The sequence below is a fragment of the Pseudophryne corroboree genome, chromosome 1, assembly GCF_028390025.1.
Source record: "Pseudophryne corroboree isolate aPseCor3 chromosome 1, aPseCor3.hap2, whole genome shotgun sequence".
NCBI lineage: Eukaryota > Metazoa > Chordata > Amphibia > Anura > Myobatrachidae > Pseudophryne > Pseudophryne corroboree.
The window spans coordinates 805456052-805483390 of NC_086444.1; the positions used below are offsets into that span (position 1 = coordinate 805456052).

General features: G+C 46.6%; 1 protein-coding gene and 1 long non-coding RNA gene across 4 annotated transcripts in view; one reads left to right on the top strand and one right to left on the bottom strand.

Moving 5' to 3' along the window:
• The window catches only part of LOC134910709 (uncharacterized), a 323989-nt gene that overhangs the window by 269463 nt on the left and 27187 nt on the right, over positions 1-27339 (top strand). The window lies entirely within an intron of this gene.
• OSTC (oligosaccharyltransferase complex non-catalytic subunit) lies at positions 3935-18378 on the bottom strand. Of its 2 annotated transcripts, none has more exons than XM_063919028.1 (5): positions 18267-18378; positions 18015-18171; positions 15154-15247; positions 8427-8624; positions 3935-4224 (listed from the first exon to the last, which is right to left on the bottom strand). In XM_063919028.1, the coding sequence occupies exons 2-5, from the start codon at positions 18151-18153 to the stop codon at positions 4206-4208; spliced, it is 450 nt and encodes a 149-aa protein (XP_063775098.1). In that variant the 5' UTR covers positions 18154-18171; positions 18267-18378; the 3' UTR covers positions 3935-4205. The 2 variants fall into 2 exon arrangements, with proteins under 2 accessions (XP_063775098.1, XP_063775091.1); XM_063919021.1 differs by having other exon boundaries at positions 18015-18175; positions 18267-18377.

Genomic DNA, 27339 nt, shown 5'->3' on the forward strand with positions numbered 1-27339 from the left:
CACCTTCCTGTTGCCACAACTGTAAATAATCATAATGCTGAACTCGTCTCTTTGTTGATTTTATGAGACATATCCTCCTCCTTAAATTTTGTAACACCTCTGGGCTGAAGCTACCTATTCTTGGGAATTTCTCCCGGTCTTGTACCGTCATTCTCTCCCATTCATCACATAAAACCTCTGTGTGACTTCCATATTTCTCACACATGATATACCTGGCCGACCCAATTGGTCGGACCACTGAATCAACCCGAACCGAGGTTGATCGCCCCCTACCTGAACAACTGGCCCCCATAACTCTGCAGGCGTTGCTTGCTCTACCTCTGATCTCTATATCAAGGTCGTCAGCGAACCCTTACAGAAAACCAGATTGTTCACAATAGGCCGACGGTGGCGGTTTACCGAGTACCCCACTCACTCGCCCACGCCGACCAATACGACCTGATCACACCGATATGGTGCTGGCGTACTCGACCCAGGGCACCTATAAAAACCGTTGTTTACTGGAACATGTGAGGGTTATCCGCAGAACACTTACTCTTTCCAGTAAAGGTGAGGTTTGTCAGATAGTTCCTGAGTGACCAGCGAACTTCCCTTCTTGAAAAATAAAAAATTACACAAATCACGTCAGAATGTACAAATAGCGTTTGTGACCCCTTTACTCTAATGGTACTAGGTCAGATTACTAACTACTGTACACAATTACGTGCGGTCCAGTCGTTCAGTACACAAACAACTAAGCTTGTGTACAGAAAGACCAATGGAATCGAAACTTACGACTGCGAATTCCTTCAGCCAGAGCTTGTACGGCCTATATGGGTCTTGCACCAACCCTTCTCGGTGTTGTGCCTCTGAACTGTATAGCGGACTTCCCTGTTTACTGTACCTGGACCTCCTGGTCTGTTATGACCTCCTGGTCTTGTTCTGTACGACCTCCTGGTCTGACCTCCTGGTCTTGTTCTATACTGGTCCGCTATACTCTAATGCTCAAATATTATGTTTAACCAAGGATGCCTCCCTAGCCACCGTGCACGTCACTTACACGCGTGTACCTCACGAGTACTCGACTTTTCTTGTGGTTCAACCTTTAAGTTATATAAACTTATGTAATACAAAAACACTCACTCATCACATGTACACTTTTGCTTCTATTTCTATTTCTGCGCAGAAATTTTTCTTTAGCCCAGCTGTGTTACCAATTAGGAGCAGGATCTGTTAATTTAAATTTTGGATTTCCAAAAATAGACTTGCGTTATTTATCGCCTGTGGCGCTATTTACCGCTTTGCGTTACTTATCGCGTTGCGTTACTTATCGCGTTGCGTTACTTATCGCGTTGCGTTAAAAATCAACTTATCGTGACGAGCTACGTGGGCGTAACCGGACGCTCCGTTGCGTAATGTGCGCTGCGTGCGTCCGCCTTTGGATTGCGTACACAAGTCTTTTGTTAGGGACACGTGTACGCAAAGCAAAGATCCACCGTAACACAATTTATATTTTTATCAATGTAGATGATCCCTGGTCATCTACCACACAACACACTGACTTCGCCTTATCTCCCAGGCAAAACTGTGTGTTTGTCTATCTTTTAACTATATTACCTTTACTCTTAAACTATGAAATAACGGCAAATCTTTTTTTTTAGCACTTCTATCGACTATAAAACTGGCAGACAGGAGAGTGATATACGAAAATGAAAAAAGAAAAGAAATGCAGATATATGTGTGCGTGCGTGTGTACGCAAGACAGAAAAATACAGTTTTAAAAGACACTAGCGTTTTGTTCTTACCTCCGGTTCCCGGATTCCTTCAGCACTCTTTTATCTAAGCGAAGCAGACGCTTATCCCGTCAGCACTACGAGACAACCTCCCGCCCTTTGCTGAGGGATAATGTCTGCTGATCTACCTAGTGCAGATATGTGAAGGACAGGACGAGCCGCCAATTGATAAAGCTAAATTTTTTATCGTGTATATAACCCTTTATGAGGTCTAAGAACACTGTACGCTATCTACGTAAGAAGTACCGTAAGGGTACGCAAGTTGCGTATCGATCGCTTAGCCGTGATCGAGACGCTCAGGCGTCACGTTCACTCACGGCCAAGTGATGGCAGGCAGGCAGAATATTGGCTGTTGACTTATCGTAATGATTCGCTATAGCGTAGCAGCGCTCGGGACCACGAGGAGATCACCAGCGATGCAGACGCTCACAACGTTAAACCTTTATATCTATACCTCTAACAATGAAATACACAGTAAACCTTAGTGTGGAGACAATGTGTAAGTGCAACCTTGTGTAACCTGATTACCTACAAAGCTGCTTGAGCGTCACCGACGCTCAGAGAATACTTAACACTATAAAGAATACACAGATACCTGGCTTAGGGTCCGAAACCTATTATATGTATTATGACTATTACTTGCAAAAAGAATCACAGTACAAAGCATACACTACAGTATAACATAAACCAACTAACCAGATAACTACACAGGAAATACAATACAATACAATTTAAGTCTAATCAAGGGAAAATACGAGAGAAAGAGAAGAGAGGGAGAGAGAGAGAGAGAGAGAGAAATGGCTCACAGTAAGACAATATGATTACGGAGAAAACTTACGCACAAGGGGAACGATCGCATGCGCCTCGATATCCAGCTCCCGATTATCAGCAATGAGAACCGTTGAAGAGAGTGAAGTTGGATATGGTCGGCCTGCTATTTATGCTCCACACACAATACAATTCAATGGTCCCTACAATCTCATTGTTCATTGGACACAGGAATTCGGCTTCGCATTATAACAAAAGGTCATAGGTTGATTCATACAGGTGGGCTGTGACTATTTCCAACTGCTCAGGTGGGAGGGAAACTGGGTTTCCCGCCGCATGGGTAATAAAGTGCAAATAAAGTAAATGTTCATAAACTTCTTATGTCCATAACTATTCGCACGAGCGATTGATCTGCTTCAAACCAACACCGGAATATTTCTAATTAAATATTCTTCCGATGGATACTAAACACCACTGTATTACTCCTATCTGACCCTTCGTATCAAACAAAGAGGGATTCCTCTGTTCATGAACATTCTATATTAACCAAACTTTCAGAATCTATCAAAGGGACCATGATCTACAAAATACATTATTAGTGAAAATATGTAATGATTGAGTCGCACGCTACGATCGCATAAACTCTACCGTAAATACGCATACCATGCGCCTGCGGGTGCCCGCGACTGTGAGTATGCGCACGTACGGGAGAGCGTACGCATGCGCAGCACGGACCTGTGTGCGGTGCAAATATGGTAGCGTGCATAGAGATATTTTTCTGACTTTGACAATAGTATATTTCTTATGTGCACGTGGACAACTGTCCATCACCACTTTGTTTCTGCATGCAATTTTAAAACCTGTATCGATTCAGTTTTTATGGCTGACACAATGGTCCTAATTCCGAGTTGATCGCAGCTGCAAATTTGTTAGCAGTTGGGCAAAACCATTTGCACTGCAGGGGGGGGGTGCAGATATAACATGTACAGAGAGAGTTAGATTTGGGTGGGGTGTGTTCAAACTGAAATCTAAATTGCAGTGTAAAAATAAAGCAGACAGTATTTACACTGCACAGAAACAATATAACCCACCCAAATCTAACTCTCTCTGCAAATGTTATATCTGCCACACCTGCAGTGCACATGCTTTTGCCCAACTGATAAATTTGCAGCTGCGATCAACTCGGAATTACCCCCAATATCCCTTCCCGATCGTACAGTGGATGTTCAATGTCTTATTTTGTGTGATTGGTGATCTAAATTGTAAGAAAAAAAAAAAAAAAAAAAGAAAAAAAAAATATGTATAAAGGCTTCAGATTTTGAATTTGTACATTGAAAATACTAAATAAGCAGATCGTCAGATATCTTTCAGCTTAATTAAAAATTAAACACCAATTTAAAAAAAAAAAAAAGTTTTATTTTGAACCAAATAAGGACATAAGCAGTAAAAAGGGAGGGAGGAGGAAAAGAAAAAAACAAACAACTAATTTTGAAGAAAAAAAAAAAATATACAAAAATATTTTACTATTGGCAAACAGGGTCCTTCAGGAAATTCACTTTTTCTTGTCTCTAACACAATTACGACATCTTCAGTGTGAACACTATTTTCCATTTCATTATTACTTCTGAAAAACTGCGAATGTAAAGTGCTGTCAGTATGTGACAATCAGCCCATAAGGTATCCGCTGTAAGGAAAAAAGAAAAAAAAAAAAGAAACCACATTAATATGGTTGCATTGTGTGTGTGAAATGTTACCATTAACACCCCATGCTGGTCAGGAACCAATCCTGTGAGGAACTTGACAGTACACTAATTATATCAATTGTATGGGTCTGGTGCATTTTTTACTTTGCAGAAATACATACTAAGTTAACAAAACTTAAGCTGCATACACACTATAAGATATTGTATACAATATTGCTGATATTGTATGATTGCATACAATATCATAGTGTGTACACCAAATTTATTATATGATACACGCTCCCGTGGACATCCAACATGCAGCCTTGATCATGCAATATTGTGTGGTTTTTCATTAGTATGTACATCAGACCATACGATTTTACTGTAAATATGCTGCTATCTGCTTATCTCCCTGACTGGTTTTACTCTAAACTTAGTGCTTTTGAGACACAGATAGCACTAGCAATGGACACTTAGGCAGCAGGAAAAATATCTGAACTAGCTGTTTACTTACAGCATATTAATATGAACTGTCGGCCAGTGATTGATTTTTTTAAATATATATTATCTTTTTAGTTTTGTCACTGATATCAATGTATATGCTTACATTTATTTTATTATGTATACGTTTTTTGTTTTAGTACAATTCTTGAACTGTGTATATTAAATTTATACTCTCGTTACATTTTCGGCTCTGTGGACACGATTTTTATGAGACATTTTTGACCCCATGAGCGCAGCTTTCTATCCTCTATGTCCTTTTGTTCCTCAAAAATAGGGGTTAACACAGCCCCTCGATTGAGGTGAATGTGGGCTCATTATCTCATAATTTACAACTCATGAGGGATGTACTCGTTATCCTCAGTATGAAGGTCGTTTCAAAATGTCTTTTTGTTCCATAAAATTTTACTGTGTTGTCATCTGCCTTGCCCCCCCTCCTCCATTACTGTGCTTCTGGACGGCACTGGAGCAGCGGCATCTTCACAAACAGCAGCATATCAGCACAAGTTGAACGCCTGCTCAGGTGTGTTTACAATGTTTTTATAAAGTGTTTTCTGCTGACCACCAATGTATACAGTATGTGTCACCATATTTGGTACTGCCCAGTTCCCGGCCTGGCCTCTGCTGCTGATGTGAAACTACAAGTCCCAGCATGCCAGTTTTGCTATTATGGAATGGTAAAAGTGTGGTATGGCATGCTGGGATGTGTAGTTACACAACAGCTGGAGAGCCACAGATTTAAGGGTGTATTCAATAGATGTCGGATCCTTTCCGACGGAAAGGATCCGACCTCTGAGTATTCAATAAGCAGCCAAATCTGACAGGAAATGGGGCTAAAACCTGTAGGATTTCGTTTCCAACAAAACAAATGGCCGCCAAATCGGAATTCCTGACTTGTCAGAAAAAAGGAGGCAGCATTGTATGGGTTGGAACCCCTTCCGACATAAAAAAGTCGGAAACTGCAGTCTTTCCGACAAGACGGCAGTTTCCAACTTCGACTTTCAACTTCAATTGAACACCCCCCTAAATCTATAAGTACATCAAAAACAGTACTATATATGTGGAGTGTTAAACAAATCAGAGCAAAACCATGGGCTTTCAATAAACTTTTAAGAAAAACTCCAGCCCCTTACGATATCATTTCTTCTTATTGTTTCATTGTGTAGTGCAGGCCTGGCCAACCTGTGGCTCTCCAGCTGTTGTAAAACTACAAGTCCCATCATGCTGTGCTACAGTTTTGCTATTAGGGAAGGCTAAAACTGTGGCAGGGCATGCTGGGATGTGTAGTTTCACAACATCTGGAGAGCCACAGGTTGGCCAGGCCTGGTGTAGTGTGTATGCCCAATATCGTATGTCGGGAAATTGCATACAATATTGCATGGGGCGCACATATCACTAGTGTGTACACAGGCTTATGCTAGCCATACATCAGACCAACCGAACAACTTGTCTGTCCAACTAAAACTGTACCCCACACACCTAACCAACTTTTTTCATCAGACCAGCCAAATTTTTCAGCACACCATCCAACTTCTCTCCAACTTGTGAGGTCACAGAAGTAGGCGGACAGTGCCTGCCTACTTCTGCATGTTTTGAATAAATAATGTGTTGTTTTTTTAAAGGAAACAAAAAACTTTTGCATGTTTATTTTAATAACACTGCTACTTTATTTTCTATAAAAGTGGAGGATTTGGGCATGGGGACAGGTAACTGTAAGGGGCCCTACACACTGGCCGACCCGCCGCCGAGCTGCTCGACGGCGGATACGGCCGACGAGCGACCCGGCGGCGGGGGGTGAAGTTTCTTCACTCCCCCCGTCACGCGGCTCCATTGACGAGATCGTCCATATTGGCCTGCATGCACAGCCGACGGGGGACCAGCGATGAACGAGCGCGAGGCCGCGCATCGTTCATCGCTGGAGCCTCCACACTGAAAGATATGAACGAGTTCTCGTTCATTTATGAACGAGATCGTTCATATCTTTCAAAAAATCGGCATGTGTGTAGGGCCTATAAGGGTTAGGGGTGTTGGGTGATCGCAGGGGATAGAATGCAGGAAGGGGACGCTGTAGTGCTGCTGCCGGAGCTGGTGATCGCTGGAGGCTAGGGGTGCCGGTTGATAGTGGGGGGTAGGATGCAGTGGCATATAAGAGGAAGCAGACTAGGGGGTGAAAAAGAAGTATAAGAATATAAAAATAATTTTAATACATAATGATTAGTATAAAAATAATTACTTGGAATGCTGTGCAAGGGGTTGAGCTGGGAGCTGCAAGGGGAGGACCGGGCAAAGACAGCATAGTGTGTCCCTGCACTGGGGTGCAGACGAGCATCGGATATGTGCAGCAGGGGTCAGGTGACTAGCCGATGACAGGGACTGCTGCCCGATAGTGATGGCCACGATTACCTCTCCACCCCTTTCCCCAGCTCGCCCCCGTAGTGATCCTCCTGCTCCAGGTCCTGCTAACAAGTATTACAGCTGGCAGTACCGCTGCTACCAAGGTGACAAGTGCAGGCTGGTAGCAGTGATGTACTGCCGCAGCTGCCCTTGATCCTGCTCCACCGCTGCCAGTGCAGGGGTTCCGGTGTGAGAGGGGCAGCCTGTCAGCAGTGAAGTACTGCCACCACTGCCCCTGGTTCTCCTCCAGCCGCCACTACAGATGGCATGACAGGGGCATCCCGGTAGTGATGGACTGCCTCAGCTGCCCCCGGACTTCCTCCTACCTCCTGCTCCACAGCCACGGGATTGTGCCGGGTGATTGCAGGTGGGGATATAGTTATCTTCCTCCCAGCTCCTGCTTACCTCCGCAACTGACAGGGGTCCCGGTGTAACAGGGGCAGCATGGCAGCAATGAAGCATTCTCCACCAGCCATTGCCACAGCTACAGGGATTACAGGGGCAGCGCGGCAGCAGTTATGGACTGCTGCAGCTGCCCCTGAACCTCATTCCGGCTCCCGCTCCTCTGCCGCCACTGCCAGGGATCATGGGCTGACAGTCAGCCCAGCCGGCAGTTATGGTGACATAACGCATACACCACCGGCCAGTGTCCGCTTACTTATCGTTCAGTTGGGCGGACAGTTCCCCCTACACCTGAACAATTAGTTAGGAAAATCAAACAGGTTTGATTTTCCCAACTAGATGGACCAACCGTTTCTGTACGTTTTTCAGCGTGTGGGCGCTAACGGCTGATGATAGTTTGCTCCCACACACTGCCAGATTATCGTTCCAACCAGCCAACTAGTTGGCTGGTTGGAACAATATCGTCCTGTTTGGCTGGCATTAGACTTTCCCCCACTCACCACATGAAAATAAAATGAAAACGTCTTTCGATACACATTGTGAAAAATGAACAAATATTCCAGTTTTGTGGACCAGGATTCTACTTGCACAGCAACTAAACAGCTACAGGATGCCCCAGACTGCTTAAGAACAGAAAGGAAAGTGTTGTGATCAAGCTTGTGAACTACTGGATTTTACTTCTTCCTTCTCAGCCTATTATTACCTAATGAATGCTTTGACGCACCTATAATATAAAGTAAAAATGTCCTAAACAGAGTTTTGCAGCAGGATTACCAATCTAGCACAGCTGTGAGGTTCCAGCAATACAATCTCAACATGTGCAGATTTGTGGGTTGACACATTATCATTTGTCCTATATAAGCATCACATAAATCATTCAATTTTTGAGTGGAGAACAACTTACGGCAGCTTCATCCTCATGAAAACTCTGGCCATGAAGAAACTGAGCAGGACACAGACAAATCCAATGAAAAGCAGCAAGAATCTGTTCAACTTGGGGATATTTGGTGCATTAGATCGATCCAGGATTATGAATCCTAAACCACCCATTGTAAAAAGAAAGCTTGATGCCAGGCCCTCCATGATATATTGACCATTCACCCTGTAGTGGAAAAAAACCCCAACATGAGTCTACAGAAAAACATTTTTGGAGCTACTCAAGGACAATCTATAAATGTGTTATAAACCTGTGTAGTTCCCCAAAAACCCCCCCTCCTAAAAGTCAGTGGAGGTTGCCACAATTATCAATAAGCGTGCCATTCATTTCTCCTAAACAAATACATTTATGAAAATGTGCGCCTCCACAGTATTACATGATAGAGATAGATAGATAGATAGATAGATAGATAGATAGATAGATACACATTTTATTGTGCACTTACAAAAATGAGGTAAAGTTAAAAGAAAATCCTTAAAAAATAAGAATTTACTCACCGGTAATTCTATTTCTCGTAGTCCGTAGTGGATGCTGGGAACACCGTAAGGACCATGGGGAATAGCGGGCTCCGAAGGAGGCTGGGCACTCTAGAAAGATTTCAGACTACCTGGTGTGCACTGGCTCCTCCCACTATGACCCTCCTCCAAGCCTCAGTTAGGATACTGTGCCCGGACGAGCGTACACAATAAGGAAGGATTTTGAATCCCGGGTAAGACTCATACCAGCCACACCAATCACACCGTACAACTCGTGATATGAAACCCAGTTAACAGTATGAAACAACTGAGCCTCTCAACAGATGGCTCAACAATAACCCGATTTAGTTAACAATAACTATGTACAAATATTGCAGATAAACCGCACTTGGGATGGGCGCCCAGCATCCACTACGGACTACGAGAAATAGAATTACCGGTGAGTAAATTCTTATTTTCTCTGACGTCCTAGTGGATGCTGGGAACTCCGTAAGGACCATGGGGATTATACCAAAGCTCCCAAACGGGCGGGAGAGTGCAGATGACTCTGCAACACCGAATGAGAGAACTCCATGTCCTCCTCAGCCAGGGTATCAAATTTATAGAATTTTGCAAACGTGTTTGCCCCTGACCAAGTAGCAGCTCGGCAAAGTTGTAAAGCCGAGACCCCTCGGGCAGCCGCCCAAGATGAGCCCACCTTCCTTGTGGAATGGGCATTGACAGATTTTGGCTGTGGCAGGCCTGCCACAGAATGTGCAAGTTGAATCGTACTACAAATCCAACGAGCAATAGTCTGCTTAGAAGCAGGAGCACCCAGCTTGTTGGGTGCATATAGGATAAACAGAGAGTCAGATTTTCTGACTCCAGCCGTCCTGGAAACATATTTTCAGGGCCCTGACCACGTCTAACAACTTGGAGTCCTCCAAGTCCCTAGTGGCCGCAGGCACCACAATAGGCTGGTTCAAATGAAACGCTGACACCACCTTAGGGAGAAACTGGGGACGAGTCCTCAATTCTGCCCTATCCATATGGAAAATCAGATAAGGGCTTTTATAAGACAAAGCCGCCAATTCTGATACTCGCCTGGCAGAAGCCAAGGCCAATAACATGACCACCTTCCACGTGAGATATTTCAGATCCACGGTTTTTAGTGGTTCAAACCAATGTGATTTTAAGAAACTCAACACCACGTTGAGATCCCAAGGTGCCACAGGAGGCACATATGGGGGCTGAATATGCAGCACTCCCTTTACAAATGTCTGAACTTCAGGTACTGAAGCTAGTTCTTTCTGAAAGAAAATCAATAGAGCCGAGATCTGTACCTTAATGGAACCCAGTTTTAGGCCCATATTCACTCCTGCTTGCAGGAAATGCAGAAATCGACCTAGTTGAAATTCCTCAGTTGGGGCCTTTTCGGCCTCACACCATGCAACATATTTCCGCCATATGCGGTGATAATGAGTTGCTGTAACCTCTTTCCTGGCTTTAATAAGCGTAGGAATGACTTCCTCCGGAATGCCCTTTTCTTTCAGGATCCGGCGTTCAACCGCCATGCCGTCAAACGCAGCCGCGGTAAGTCTTGGAACAGACAGGGCCCCTGCTTTAGCAGGTCTTGTCTTAGCGGCAGAGGCCACGGGTCCTCTGAGATCATCTCTTGAAGTTCCGGGTACCATGTTCTTCTTGGCCAATCCGGAACCACGAGAATTGTGTTTACTCCTCGCTTTCTTATTATTCTCAATACCTTTGGTATGAGAGGCAGCGGAGGGAACACATAAACTGACTGGTACACCCACGGTGTCACCAGAGCGTCCACAGCTATCGCTTGAGGGTCTCTTGACCTGGCGCAATACCTCTCTAGTTTTTTGTTTAGGCGGGACGCCATCATGTCCACCTGTGGACGACCCCACTGATGTACAATCATTTGGAAGACTTCTGGATGAAGTCCCCACTCTCCCGGGTGGAGGTCGTGTCTGCTGAGGAAGTCTGCTTCCCAGTTGTCCACTCCCGGAATGAACACTGCTGACAGTGCTAGTACATGATTTTCCGCCCATCGGAGAATTCTTGTGGCTTCTGTCATTGCCATCCTGCTTCTTGTGCCGCCCTGTAGATTCACATGGGCGACTGCCGTGATGTTGTCTGACTGGATCAGCACCGGCTGGTGTAGAGGCAGGGATTTTGCTTGACTTAGGGCATTGTAGATGGCCCTTAGTTCCAGAATATTTATGTGAAGGAAAGTCTCCTGACTTGTCCATAGTCCTTGGAAGTTTCTTCCCTTTGTGACTGCCCCCCAGCCTCGCAGGCTGGCATCCGTGGTCACCAGGACCCAGTCCTGAATGCCGAATCTGCGGCCCTCCAGAAGATGAGCACTCTGCAGCCACCACAGAAGAGACACCCTGGTTCTTGCAGACAGGGTTATCAAGCGATGCATCTGAAGATGCGATCCGGACCACTTGTCCAACAGGTCCCACTGAAAGATTCTGGCATGGAACCTGCCGAATGGAATTGCTTCGTAAGAAGCTACCATCTTTCCCAAGACCCGCGTGCAGTGATGCACCGATACCTGTTTTGGTTTCAGGAGGTCTCTGACTAGAGAAGACAACTCCCTGGCTTTCTCCTCCGGGAGAAACACTTTTTTCTGGACTGTGTCCAGAATCATCCCCAGGAACAGTAGACGTGTCGTCGGGACCAGCTGTGACTTTTGGATATTCAGAATCCAGCCGTGCTGGTTCAGCACTTCCTGAGATAGTGCTACTCCCACCAACAACTGTTCTTTGGACCGTGCCTTTATTAGGAGATCGTCCAAGTACGGGATAATTAAAACTCCCTTTCTTCGAAGGAGTATCATCATTTCCGCCATAACCTTGGTAAATACCCTTGGTGCCGTGGAGAGTCCAAACGGCAGCGTCTGGAATTGGTAATGGCAATCCTGTACCACAAATCTGAGGTACTCCTGGTGAGGATGGTAAATGGGGACATGCAGGTAAGCATCCTTGATGTCCAGGGAAACCATGTAATCCCCCTCGTCCAGGCTTGCAATAACCGCCCTGAGCGATTCCATCTTGAACTTGAATTTTTTTAATGTACATGTTCAAGGATTCCAAATTTAAAATGGGTCTCACCGAACCGTCCGGCTTCGGTACCACAAATAGTGTGGAATAGTAACCCCGGCCTTGTTGAAGTAGGGGTACCTTGATTATCACCTGCTGGGAATACAGCTTGTGAATTGCCGCTAGCACCGCCTCCCTGTCTGAGGGAGCAATCGGCAAGGCAGATTTTAGGAACCGGTGGGGTGGCGCCGCCTCGAATTCCAGCATGTATCCCTGAGATACTACTTGAAGGATCCAGGGATCCACCTGTGAGCGAGCCCACTGATCGCTGAAATTTCTGAGGCGGGCCCCCACCGTACCTGGCTCCACCTGTGGAGCCCCACCGTCATGCGGCGGACTTGGAAGAGGAAGCGGGGGAGGACTTTTGTTCCTGGGAACCTGCTGTCTGTTGCAGCCTTTTTCCCCTACCTCTGCCTCTAGACAGAAAAGACCCTCCTTTTCCACGCTTGCTTTTCTGGGTCCGAAAGGACTGAACCTGATAAAATGGCGCCTTCTTAGGCTGTGAGGGAACATGGGGTAAAAATGCTGACTTCCCAGACGTTGCTGTGGAAACTAGGTCGGAGAGACCATCCCCAAATAATTCCTCCCCTTTATAAGGCAAAACTTCCATGTGCCTCTTGGAATCTGCATCTCCCGTCCACTGACGAGTCCATAAGCATCTCCTAGCAGAGATAGACAATGCACTTACTTTAGATGCCAGCCGGCAAATTTCCCTCTGTGCATCTCTCATATATAAGACTGAATCTTTTATATGGTCAATCGTTAGCAGAATAGTGTCTCTGTCTAGTGTGTCAATATTTTCTGACAGTTTTTCTGACCATGCAGCGGCAGCACTGCACATCCAAGCTGACGCAATAGCTGGTCTAAGTATAATGCCTGAGTGTGTGTATACAGACTTCAGGATTGCCTCCTGCTTTCTATCAGCAGGCTCCTTAAGGGCGGCCGTATCCTGAGAGGGTAGTGCCACCTTTTTTGACAAACGTGTGAGCGCTTTATCCACCCTAGGTGGTGTTTCCCAACGTGACCTATCCTCTGGCGGGAAAGGGAACGCCATTAGTACCTTCTTAGGAATTACAAATTTTTTATCAGGGAAAAGCCACGCTTCTTCACACACTTCATTTAGTTCATCTGATGGGGGAAAAACTACGGGTAGTTTTTTCTCCCCAAACATAATACCCTTTTTTGTGGTACCTGGATGTAAATCAGAAATGTTTAACACCTCTTTCATTGCCTCAATCATGCAGTGAATGGCCCTGACAGGCATTAGGTTTGACTCATCGTCGTCGACACTGTTATCAGTATCCGTGTCGACATCCGGGTCTGCAAACTGAGGTAGCGGGCGTTTTAGAGCCCCTGATGACCCCTGAGGCACCTGGACAGGCACGAGCTGAGATCCCGGCTGTCCCACATTTGGCATGTCGTCAAATTTCTTATGTAAAGAATCTATACGTGCACTCATTTCTTTCCATAAGTTCATCCACTCGGGTATCTGCCCCGCAGGGGGTGACGTCCCTTCAAAATGCATCTGCTCCGCCTCCACCTCATTATCCTCATCAAACATGTCGACACAGCCGTACCGACACACCCCACACACACAGGGAATCTCAACAGAGGACAGGACCCACAAAAAGCCCTTTGGGGGGACAGAGTGAGAGTATGCCAGCACACACCAGAGCGCTATATATATACAGGGACTAACTGAGTTATGTCCCTAATAGCTGCTTTTCATATAATATATGTATATATACTGCCAAATTTAATGCCCCCCCTCCCTTTTCCCTCTTACTGTTACTGTATATTGCAGGGAAGAGCCAGGGAGCTTCCTTCCAGCCGAGCTGTGAGGGAAAAATGGCGCCAGTGTGCTGAGGAGATAGGCTCCGCCCCTTTTTCGCGGCCTATTCTCCCGCTTTTTATGGAATTCTGGCAGGGGTATTTACCTCATATATAGCCTCTGGGGTCATATATAGCCTCTGGGGTTATATATTGAGGTATTTTAGCCAGCCAAGGTGTTATTATTGCTGCCTCAGGGCGCCCCCCCCAGCGCCCTGCACCCTCAGTGACCGGAGTGTGAAGTGTGAGAGGAGCAATGGCGCACAGCTGCAGTGCTGTGCGCTACCTTGGTGAAGACAGAGTCTTCATGCCGCCGATTTTCCGGACCATCTTCTTGCTTCTGGCTCTGTAAGGGGGACGGCAGCGCGGCTCCGGGACCGAACACCAAGGACTGGGCCTGCGGTCGATCCCTCTGGAGCTAATGGTGTCCAGAAGCCTAAGAAGCCCAATCCGGCTGCAAGCAGGCGAGTTCGCTTCTTCTCCCCTTAGTCCCTCGCTGCAGTGAGCCTGTTGCCAGCAGGTCTCACTGAAAATAAAAAACCTAAGTCTATTCTTTCTAAGAGCTCAGGAGAGCCCCTAGTGTGCATCCAACCTCGGCCGGGCACGAATTCTAACTGAGGCTTGGAGGAGGGTCATAGTGGGAGGAGCCAGTGCACACCAGGTAGTCTGAAATCTTTCTAGAGTGCCCAGCCACCTTCGGAGCCCGCTATTCCCCATGGTCCTTACGGAGTTCCCAGCATCCACTAGGACGTCAGAGAAATTAGGAAATTAAGTAAAAGGTTTAATGTAATAGCAATTGAAAGCTACAAGAGCACCCAGTAAGAGGCAGTAGTGTAAGGGGCTCCCTGTCCTGGCCAGATACGTTTTGCCAAGTGGCTTACTCCAAAAGGAGATGTGTGTCCATTACAGAGACTTTTAAAACCTTCACAGTTAAAGGGGCTAAACTGGAGGAATAAACCAGTCACATTCTGCTCACCTCTATGGAACACTTACTAGTTTAGTTCTTATATATTAATTGCTTGGATACTCCTTAAACCATGACTGACAAGACAGAAGGTTCATTCATCCATCAAACGAAAGGAGTGTTTATCACTAGTCTTATGTATGATTACTGACAGCAAATACTCAAGTCATACGAAGAAAGAATCCCACACAAATGTTTTTCTCTTAAATAGGAAGATGAGGACCTATTAACTATTTATCTGACTGTATGCGCCATTATCATCTCCTTTCCAAAATTTCTCTGAAGGGTACCTAATTTTTCTGAAAAAAACATCTCACCTATAGGCCAGAAAGGCTACCGGTCTCTGGTGTCCATGTTCATCCGTCATTGAGCCAACGCTGGGTGGCTCCACAATGACATCATAAATGATCCCTAAAAACAGTGATCGATATTGAGGGCATGTGGATTGCAATAAAGAAAACACACACACAAAAAAACAACACAACAGAATGTTGGTGTGCTTGAAAAATATGATAGGGCACACTTTACATGCATATTGGGTATATTGTTCTTGACCTTTTTCCCCTATCACACCTGATTTAGACAGATGATATGAAAAATAGAGAGCAATATATTTTAAACTGGGATCCACCGGTTTCATGTCATGTGACTTGTTGATGGGAACAGTCAGATTACAAATCCATGCTGTCATAAGAAAGCAATTCAATTTAAAGTTTTAGTAACCCAATTATGAGAAGAATTTGCTATAATGTAGTGTGTCATATACAGCTAAATCAGGAGTAAGTAGTATGCAATGTTATAAATGTCATGCCGCGGCCGATAAGGACTACATGCCTCCGGTCACAATATAGTCAGTAGCGGCCCCGCCTGCACTCACTATATTTTCTTTGCGATGCCGATCCGCGCATCAGCATCGCAGGCTTATATACACAGTGCAGTATGGACTATATAGTCCATATCGCACGGGAAATCGCACCGTGTATATGCGGTTTAAGACTTATTTAAGCGAAGAATGCAGAGTAACGGCAGCCAATGATCATGAAAATAAAAAGTCCTACAAACTCCAACCTAAACCTCATTAAATATTATTTATATCACTCTCCCCAGTATACAGTGTGAAATATGAAAGTGAAGAATGCAGATTAACAACAGCCAATGACCATGTAAATAGAAAGTCCTACAAACTCCAACCAAAACATAGCTACAATATTATTTCTATCACTCTCCCTATGGGGGTGAATGGGTTTCAAATCAGTGTTCAGTGAGCCGGGCTGGATTGGATTTTTGGAATGAAAGGGGTTTAAGTGTATTAATACTAGGGAAGCCAATCCCGGGCCATTTTTCAATCCCGGGTAACGGGATTGAAAAATGGCCAATCCCGGGATTACCGTGATAGGCTTTTTGCTATGTGGCCGCCCGCTCGCCCCGCACACATAACACCATATAACGCGGGCGGGCGGAGAACCTCCTCTTATCACTGCTGGCTGCTCCCTGTAGTGGCTGACGGCGCAGCGTGACCTCTCGCGCTGCGCTGGGGAGTCGGAACAAGGAAGCCGGGCAGCGTCTGAGCGTCCTGTGGACGCTCAACGCTGATCCCTCAATCCCCAGGATTGGAGCTTCCAATCCCGGCCATTTTTGGCCCTAAATCCCGGGATCCCGCCGATCCCTGGATTGGCCACCATAATTAATACCAGGATGGGGAAGATCCTCCCCAAATACATGGCTATCTTTAGGATTCCTGCAGTGTAGCGTGGTACACATTTTCACAAGACAATAACTTTTCATGAGCCATAGTGTTTAAAAGAGTAAATGATCATTGAAAGACGAGTGCCCCTGAGCAATGGGTGCCTGTATTGGAGGACAAGACACTTCAAGTGTCCACACTCCCTTTCCTGACTCTGCATATTTTGCTATAATGTATATCATCGTCTCACACAGATCATTCTTACTTATTTGGACCCCATGGGCGGTATTCAAATGATATATCATGCCCAATCTCCTTTCTAAAATGATCCCCGCTACAGTGCATAGTAATCAGGTTTAGCTGCGTAAAGGGTTGGACGCCTTTCTACCCCAGGGTTAGTGAGCTGAAATGATGATACCACACCTGTCAGCAGAAACAGAATGGATGTGGAAGGGGGTGGAAAAAATTGAATACCGCCCTGTGAGTGCTTAGGACGAAGGTGGCTAGTTTTTTTAAAACTATGTGCAGGACAAGAGCCACTCATCCTTAGCACTGAAATGGTTAAAATAATAATATAATAGTTTTAGAAGCATTGCGAGCATGAATGAACCTAAAATAGTAAGGTTTTACATCAAGGATGGGCAACTTGATGTAATTCAGAGCAGGGCTTTAACTTTTAAAATGGTCCACACAGAACGATATTCTCTATTTAAAAAAAAAAGTTAAAAATGCATTTAATGGGGGAGATTCAAATGTTTGAAAAGTCAGTTGGGAGTCTGTTTTTTCCTATCTAATAGACCGGGAGGAACAGACACCCAACCGACTTTTCAAACATTTGAATTCCACCCAATGAATGAAAAAAAGGCACCTATACTGTACGTAATGCCATAAACAAACCAGACAATAAAGCAGAAATGAACTAGGGGTTACAGGTTAAGGTTTATAGTGTCCCTATGGGCCGTATTTCTACTTACAGTATTATTTTTTATAAGCTTTAATTTATATGGTGCCATGGGATCCTGTCGGAATCCCGGTTCTTGAAATACCAGCACTGGAATGCCGGCATCCCAATTGTGATCACAATCCGAGGGAAGGAAGGGGGGGGGGGGGGGGTTAGGTAGGTTTAGGGGGGTTAGTGAGCCTTCTTTCCCGACCCATTTTGGGATACTATACTAATCATCTGGATGCCACAGTCAGCATTTTGACCCCCGGCATCCCAGCCCATAATGTAAGCTTACTGTGGAATGTGTATTAGGTAAGTCTGTATCTCACATTATTTAGAGGGTACAGCAAGTCCATGTAGTCTGTAGGCATGGAGACAGCAGCAGATAATGCAGCTTCACTGATCACACAGAGACCAAGATTGCACATCTGTATGTCACATAGATGCAGAGCTTGCAACAGACTGCTCGGGTGACATGTCAGCGCCGCAGGGATCGCAGGTTCCCCCTATCCTCCGCTACAGGAGGCTGGGGCTGGGTGCACGTAGCTCACCTCCAGTGATGAGAAAGTAAGAGACCACTACCATTGCGTACACCGTCATGGCGGAGGGCATATGCAGCCAGGACGGCTTCTTCAGCTTGAGGTTCGGGCATTCCAGCACCGTGAACGGGATTCGGTATAGGCTCTCCATCCTGCAGCCGCCGCACAGCTGCCTACAAAACAGACATGTCAGTAATGAGCTGCTGCTGCCGGCTGTGCTCCGGTGCGCGGTAATGCCGGAGACACCGCGTACAGCGCACTTACCGCCTACAGCCTGGAAGGAAAGGGTTGTGCTGCGCCGCCGGCACTGATCAGACCGGACCTGCATAGGCCTGACGTGGCGGTGCAGCCGGGGAGGGGAGGGCACAGGCGGCGGAAGGAGGCGGGGGCTGCGGGGGAAGGTGTTGCTGACGGAAGTCACTCAATGGAATATTAGGGAGACTCTGCTGAAGAGGCCGCAGCTGGCCATCGGGATGTGGGAACATGACTGTCACCCTAACATACTGTTCTAGCGGCTAGCCCGTGTGCAGTATCTCTGCGTGGTCAGTCAGTGTTCAGCACCTCGTATCACATTCCTACTTTTATCAAATAACCCACTTTAAAATTCTGACAAAAAAGACAGCACTAGAGGAGAAGCCTGGTGGTATCGCAAACATGTTGAGGGCTTAGTCAAAACTATTATCAGTTAATATGCTAGAAGCCAGATGTGCATAAAAATTGAACGCATGTGTGGAGCTGTATCATTGATCACAATTATTTTGCAACCAAACACGCTCTTCACGCTTCTGACCCATTCTGTTGAAATGCACATGAACTGCCATCCAAGGGCGGATCCAGAAAAAAATGACAGTGGAGGCACCATGATACGGAAAGGGGAAGTAGTTAATGGTGACAGGCATAATTATGCGCGCTGAAGGCGCACGCGCTCCCAGAGAATGGGCGTGGTCTCGCTACAAGGAGTGTGGCCTCACAGGACATGCCCGGACCGCGCCCCCTAAATGGCAGCCAAACGCTGCCGGCCCGCCCCCTCCCGCCCAGCGATTGCCTCTACCTGATTGGCGATCGCAGGGCTAAGACAGCCGTCGGCTGTCTGGCATGCGCCGGCGCATGCGCAGTTCAGACCTGATCGCTGCTGTGTGAAAACGAACAGCAGCGATCAGGTCTGAATTAGCTCCTAAACTGGGCATACACTGGAGCAAGGGGAATTCATTCAAACATCGGAATGAATGTCCTTGAGCAGGGAATGGCCGTACACAATACATAGAACGAGTTTAATGAAGGACAGAACAATCACGTTCCATCCTTTAGCATAAACAAGGCCGCTAGATTATCGCTAGGTTTGATGTGCAGCACATCAGACCTAGAGACCACTGCTAGTGACCGCGGGAGTGTGCAATCACCTGTACACACTGAGCGATGTAGGCGATTTTGTTATGACACGGCAAATCGGCCCAACGTCGCTCCAGGGTGTACCCAGCTTTAGGCTCAACCTCTGTGGGTTTTGTGTAGGGGGGAGATATACTAAGCCTTGGAGAGTGATAAAGTGGAGAGAGATAAAGTACCAACCAAACAGGTTCTGGGAAAATTTAAGGAAAATGTACTTCACAGAAAAGAGAGTGAATAAGTGGAATAGTCTCCTGTCAGAAGTGGTAGAGGCTAAAGCTAGGTGCACACTATGGCCCTCATTCCAAGTTGTTCGCTCGCTAGCTACTTTTAGCAGCATTGCACACGCTAAGCCACCGCCCTCTGGGAGCGTATCTTAGCATAGCAGAATTGCTAACGAAAGATTAGCAATTCTGCTATTAATAGCAGAATTGCTAACGAAAGATTAGCAATTCTGCTATTAAGTATTTCCTTGCAGTTTCTGAGTAGCTCCATACCTACTCCTAAATTGCGATCACCTCAGTTCGTTTTGTTCCTGGTTTGACGTCACAAACACCCTGCGTCCGGCCAGCCACTCCTACGTTTCTCCAGCCACTCCTGCGTTTTTACCTGGCACGCCTGCGTTATTTTTAGTTTTTTTTGCCCCCAAACACTGGAAAACAAACAAAACCTGTTGTTCAGACAAATTGGATAAATGCAAATTTAACCAATTTGTACGAACATCTCTTTTTGTCTGTTTTGCAGTGTTTGGGAGCAAATGTTCGATTGTCATTTGCTCTCATCCATTACCAGATTTCCATCCTAACCATCCAGATCTGGAAGATAATCTGCCAGATAATTATATAGGGGGTAATTCCAAGTTGATCGCAGCAGGAATTTTGTTAGCAGTTGTGCAAAACCATGTGCACTGCAGTTGGGGGCAGATATAACATATGCAGAGAGAGTTAGATTTGGGTGTGGTGTGTTCAATCTGCAATCTAAATTGCAGTGTAAAAATAAAGCAGCCAGTATTTACCCTGCACAGAAACAAAATAACCCACCCAAATCTATCTCTCTCTGCACATGTTATATCTGCCTCCCCTGCAGTGCACATGGGAGGTCATTCCGAGTTGTTCGCTCGCAAGGCGATTTTAGCAGTATTGCACACGCTAAGCCCCCGCCTACTGGGAGTGAATCTTAGCTTGTTAAAATTGCGAACGATGTATTCGCAATATTGCGATTACAAACTTCTTAGCAGTTTCAGAGTAGCTTCAGACTTACTCGGCATCTGCGATCAGTTCAGTGCTTGTCGTTCCTGGTTTGACGTCACAAACACACCCAGCGTTCGCCCAGACACTCCTCCGTTTCTCCAGCCACTCCCGCGTTTTTTCCGGAAACGGTAGCGTTTTTTCCCACACGCCCTTAAAACGGCCTGTTTCCGCCCAGTAACACCCATTTCCTGTCAATCACATTACGATCGCCGGAGCGAAGAAAAAGCCGTGAGTAAAAATACTATCTTCATAGCAAAATTACTTGGCGCAGTCGCAGTGCGGATATTGCGCATGTGCACTAAGCGGAAAATCACTGCGATGCGAAGAAATTTACCGAGCGAACGACTCGGAATGAGGGCCATGGTTTTGCCCAACTGCTAAAAAATTTCCTGCTACGATCAACTTGGAATTACCCCCATAGTGTGTACCTAGTTTAAGACAGTAGAGCAATTCAAACATAGCTGAGATAGGCATATCAATATCCTTACAAAGAACAGGATCAAATAGGGATGAGGTTACCTAAGGGATTAAAAACAAAGGACAGACTAGATGGGCCAAGTGGTTCTTATCTGCTGTCAAATTCTATGTTTCTATGTTAATCAGCTTCTAACTGCCACGTTACAGGCTGTGTTTGAAAAATGACAGGAGCGGATTGTTTGAAACGTATCTCTCTTCACTCTTCAAGGATTAGATAAGGATATGCCCCACATATCAAACAATGTTTATACTGTAGTATCCAGAAATCAGTGATCTGCAAACTAAATTTGTGGGTAAAGGCAGCAAGCCTCCTGATGATCCGCAGCCAGCAGGTAAAGTTCACATACCTACCTGAAGGGGCAGAACTACTATTGATGCAGCAGGTACAGTGCACCAGGACCCCTGAGGACTAAGGGACCCATTGCTGCTCAGGCCAGCAATGAGTTATCCCCTGGCCCCCCTGCAGTCAATGGGGGTCATTCCGAGTTGATCGCTAGCTGCCGTTCGCTGCATAGCGATCAGTGAAAAAAACGGCTAATCTGCGCATGCATATGCACCGCAATGCGCACGTGCGTCGTACGGGTACAAAGTCCTTTGTGGTTTTGCACTGGTTCTAGCGACGATTCCAAATGCACAGCCGATCGCAAGGAGATTGACATGAAGTGGGCGTTTCTGGGTGGCAACTGACCGTTTTCAGGGAGTGTTTGGTAAAACGCAGGAGTGGTCGAAAAAACGCAGGCGTGGCTGGGCAAACGCTGGGCGGGTGTGTGACGTCAAAAGCCGTCCCTCCGTCGTTAGAATCAACACATACGAAGAGACCAGGGCTAGTCTTGTTTTGCACAAAAAGATTTTGCAGGCGCTCTGCTGCACAGGCGTTCGCACTTCAGCAAAGCAAAAATACACTCCCCGGTGGGCGGCAACAATGCGTTTGCACGGCTGCTAAAAACTGCTAGCGAGCGATCAATTCGGAATGACCCCCAATGTAGGTTGAATGGCCCAGTGCAGAGAGCAGGTTGGGCCCCACAACCTGAGGGACCTGCCCCTGACCTTAGGGAAGAAGGACTGACCTTGTGTGTGCCGGACTGATAGAGGAGTCCTGCCACCTATCACCGCTGATGATCACAGCCACTTACTGTCTCTAATTAACAGACAGTTGTTTGACTCATTGGTGTCTGTAAATTAAAGGCAGCCACAACTGGTGTAACTGCCACTGTCAGAGTCTGCCTGACTGAGGACCTTATTCAGTATGAGACGCATCTGAGATGCGATCGCATACTCCCAAATATAGGCCCAATGCGCCTGTGCAGGCAGGGAGATGCGATCGCCTGATTGACAACGGATGGATACTGAATAATTTCTAGAGGAAAGCACAAAGGGGGACCCTGTCACAGAGCAGAGGCCACTGTGTTCCTGCCCCCATCAGGGTACATGCTCCCTGTTCTTCGCACCATACAGGACATTGTGCTTGTACCCATTACACACTGTCTCTCCCTGTCAACCTCTGTCTCCCCTTGCCTTCCCCTGCCTTATGCTGTCACCCTCTGCCTCTCCCTATCACCTGCTCTCGTGTGGCATATTGTGAATTTCAGGAGGAGGAGAGACCAAATTATATTTTTGTACCTGGGCCCACCACTCAAGTTCCACCACTGTTCAGCTGCTTTGCTAAAACTAGATTTTGGGAAGCTTACTATTGACAATCCTTATCCCTTAACACATGCCCTGTGACCGGGTTACGTTTATGTGACCAGTGCCCAGGAGACTGCCGGTCACAATACCGACGCTAGGATCCCAGCATCTGAAAATCCTGATGGTCGGCATGCCGACCAAGAGGGACTATTCACACTCTGTGTCCACGACACTCACAGAGTGGGAATATAACCTGTGGCGACTGCCAGTCACATATACCCAAAGTCTGTGACCATATTAAGGCAAATAAGTATCCAAAAATTGCAAGAATAAGTTAATTTATTGACAAAGGAGAACATTAATGTCAGTAAAGCTTAAATACATTCCACTAGGAAAATAGAATTTCTCATATGTCCTAGAGGATGCTGGGGTCCACTTCATGACCATGGGGTATAGACAGTTCCGCAGGAGCCATGGGTACTCTTAACTTTTAAATGGGTGTGAACTGGCTCCTCCCTCTATGCCCCTCCTCCAGACCTCAGGCAGACTGGATGCACTCTGAGGAGCTCTACTGAGTTTCTCTGAAAAGACATGTTAGGTTTTTTATTTTCAGGGAGAACTGTTGGCAACAGTCTCCCTGCTTCGTGGGACTGAGGGGGCAGAAGTAGGAACCAACTTCCTAAAGAGTTTCATGGCTCTGCTTCTGGCTGAGAGGACACCATTAGCTCCTGAAGGGAACTGAACGCTAGCCGTGTCTAGATGCTCACTCCCACAGCACGCCGTCACCCCCTTCACAGAGCCAGAAGTCAGAAGACAGGTGAGTGTAAGAAGACAGATCTTCAATAAAGTAAAAAAAAGTAAAGTGACGGCTGAGGTACCACGCGGCTGGCTGGAGCGCAGCACGCCATTGCGGTCCACACATACACAGGCACTGCAGGGCGCTGGGGGGGGGTGCCCTGGGCAGCAAATAACCTCGTAAACTGGATAAAAGGGGGCATAACATGCCAAGGCAAAGCCCTACCCCTGCCAGTATAAATATTATGTGAAAAATCTCTGAGGAGAAACGCGCCATTGCAGGGGCGGAGCTTCCTCCTCAGGCAGCCAGCACACTGTTAAGCGCCATTTTCTCTCATTCACAGACTGCAGAGAAGACGCTGGTTCTCCTCCACTTCTCAACAAGTATCAGGGTGAAAAAAGGGGGGGCCTGGGTGCTAATCATATTGTTCATAATATAATAATGCTTAAAGGTTTATGTGTACGGAGTACGCGACACAGGGATTTTGTCTCTGTACAAAGTACGCGGCACAGGGATTTTTTCTTTGGCGCTGGGTTGTGAACCGGCTGCTCCTAAACTGTGTCCCTCTGACAGATTTTACTGTGGGCCTGTCCCCTTTAAGTCCCAGTGTGTATGTGAGAGTGTGTTGTACACGTGTGTGACATGTCTGAGGCAGGGAGTTCCTCCCCGGAGGAAGGCATTTTAGGGACACAGAGTTGTAATGTGGTGGCGCTGCCGGCACACCGAGAGCCTGCATGGGTGAAAGAAATACGTGATCGTATGCATCATATCAATAGGAGATTAGATAAGTCTGAATCTCATGCTGAGTGCTGGAGAAAATCTGTCGAAGATGTGATTTTTGAGGGCTCTGTTCTTCTATCCGCAGGCGACCCCGCTGGGTCACATAAGAGACCATTTGCGAATATTGTGAATACTGATACAGACACGGATTCTTGTGTCGACGATAGTGACTCCAGAAAAATAGATCATAAATTGGCAAAAAATATACAATATATGATCGTAGCTATAAGGGAAGTGCTGGAAGTCACGGAAGCCACTCCTGTACCTCAGGAGAAGGCTTATTTCTATAAAGAAAAGAAATCCAAGGTCACCTTCCCTCCTTCCCACGAGCTTAATACTCTCTCTGAAAGGAATGTGGGTGAATCCCGAAAAGAAATTTCGTATTCCCAAGAGAATTCAGATAGTTTATCCTTTCCCGGTGGAGGACAGGAAAAAATGGGAGACACCCCCTGTGTTAGACAGTGCACTGTCCAGGTTGACAAAGAAAGTAATTCTCCCTGCACCTGGCACGGCTTCACTAAAAGAGCCGGCAGACCGAAAGATGGAAACTACATTGAAATCCATTTATGTTGCCAATGGTACGCTGCTCAGGCCCACTATTGCTTGCGCGTGAGTGAGTCGCGCTATTGAAAAATGGTCAAAAAGCGTGTCATCAGAAATTGACACGATTGACAAAGATGAGATACTCCTTAAGTTAGGGAATATCAAAGACGCTGCCGCATACATGCTAGAAGCGATGAAAGATATTGGACTCTTGGGTTCACAAGCCGCTACCATGGCAGTATCGGCTCGGCGGGCGTTGTGGATTCGCCAATGGAACGCGGATGCAGATTCCAAAAGAAATATGGAGGCTCTCCCATATAAAGGTGAGGCCTTATTTGGCGATGGACTGGATGCGTTAGTCTCGGCGGCTACCGCAGGTAAGTCGACATTTTTGCCCTCTGCACCTGCACCGGCAAAAAAGACATATCACCCACACATGCAGTCCTTTCGGCCCAATAAATACAAAGAAGAAAGAAAGAAGTCCACAGCAACTTCAGGTTCCCAGGAGCAGAAGTCTACCCCTACTTCATCTTCAGCATGACGCTGGGGCTCCTTTGCGGGAGGACGCTTGGGTGGGGGCACGTCTCAAACTGTTCAGCCAAGGTTGGATTCTGTATAGCCTGGATCCCTGGGTGTTGCAAATAGTGTCCCAGGGATACAAGCTGGAGTTTCAAGACGTTTCCCCATGCCGATTTTTCAAATCAGCTTTCTTCCAGAAAGGGAAGCAGTAACAGCGGCAATCCAAAAATTATGTTAGGATCAGGTCATAGTCCTGGTACCTTGGTCACAACAAGGAGAAGGGTTTTATTCAAGCCTTTTTGTAGTTCCGAAGCCGGACGGCTCGGTCAGACCGATCCTAAACCTAAAAAATCTGAATCTCTACTTGAAACGATTCAAGTTCAAAACGGAATCACTGAGGGCAGTGATTTCCAGTCTGGAGGAGGGGGGACTACTGTGGACATAAAGGATGCTTACCTGCATGTTCCCATTTATCCTCCTCACCAGGCTTATCTGAGATTCGCAGTTCAGGATTGCCATTACCAATTCCAAACGTTACCTTTCGGTCTCTCCACGGCGCCGAGGGTATTCACCAAGGTGATGGCGGAGACGATGGTTCTCCTGCGTCAAAAAGGAATCAATATAATTCCTTATCTAGACGATCTCCTGATACAGGCGAGATCTAGGGAGCAGTTGTTACAAAACATCACACTCTCCCTGTTGATACTTCAACAACACGGTTGGATCATAAATGATCCAAAGTCACAGTTGGAACCGACGACAAGACTGTCTTTTCTCGGGATGATTCTAGACACAGAGGTTCAGAGAGTTTTTCTTCCGGTGGAAAAGGCTCTGGAAATCCAGAAAATGGTAAAACAAATATTGAAACCATCAAGTGTGTCCATCCATCAGTGCATTCGGTTGTTGGGGAAGATGGTGGCGACCTACGAGGCCATACAGTTTGGCAGGTTCCATGTCAAAGTATTCCAGTAGGACCTATTGGACAAGTGGTCGGGATCCCACCTTCACATGCACCGGAAGATAATCCTGTCGTCAAAAGCCAGGATTTCGCTCCTGTGGTGGCTACACAGTTCTCACCTACTAGAGGGACGCAGATTCGGGATTTAGGACTGGCTCCTGGTAACCACGGATGCAAGTCTCCGAGGCTGGGGAGCTGTCACTCAGGGAGAAAACTTCCAGGGAAAATGGTCAAGTCAGGAAGCCTGCCTTCACATAAACGTGCTGGAATTGAGAGCCATTTACAACGGCCTTCAACAAGCGGTACATCTTCAAGATCATCCCGTGCAGATCCAGTCGGACAATGTAACAGCAGTCGCGTACATAAACAGGCAGGGCGGAACGAAAAGCAGAGCGGCAATGGCAGCGGTGACGAAGATCCTCCTCTGGGCATAAAGGCTCTGTCGGCAATTTTCATTCCGGGAGTAGACAACTGGGAAGCAGACTTCCTCAGCAGACACGATCTCCATCCAGGAGAGTGGGGCCTCCACCAAGAAGTCTTCACAGAGGTGACAAGTCTTTGGGGAGTTCCTCAAGTAGACATGATGGCATCTCGTCTCAACAAGAAGCTTCAGAAATATTGTTCCAGGTCAAGAGACCCTCAAGCAATAGCAGTGGATGCTCTGTTGGCCCAGTGGGTGTTCCGGATGGTGTATGTCTTCCCTCCACTTCCGCTGATCCCAAAAGTGCTCAAGATCATAAGAAGAACAAGAGTTCGAGCAATCTTCATTGCCCCAGACTGGCCAAGGAGGGCTTGGTACCCAGATCTTCATGAGTTGCTCATAGAAGATCCTCGGCCTCTTCCTCTTCGCGAGGACCTGCTGCAGCAGGGGCCGTGCGTGTATCAAGACTTACCGTGGCTACGTTTGACGGCATGGCTGTTGAGCGCCGTATCCTAGCCCGAAAGGGTATTCCCAATGAAGTCATACCCACCCTTATTCAGGCCAGGAAAGGAGTAACGTCGAAA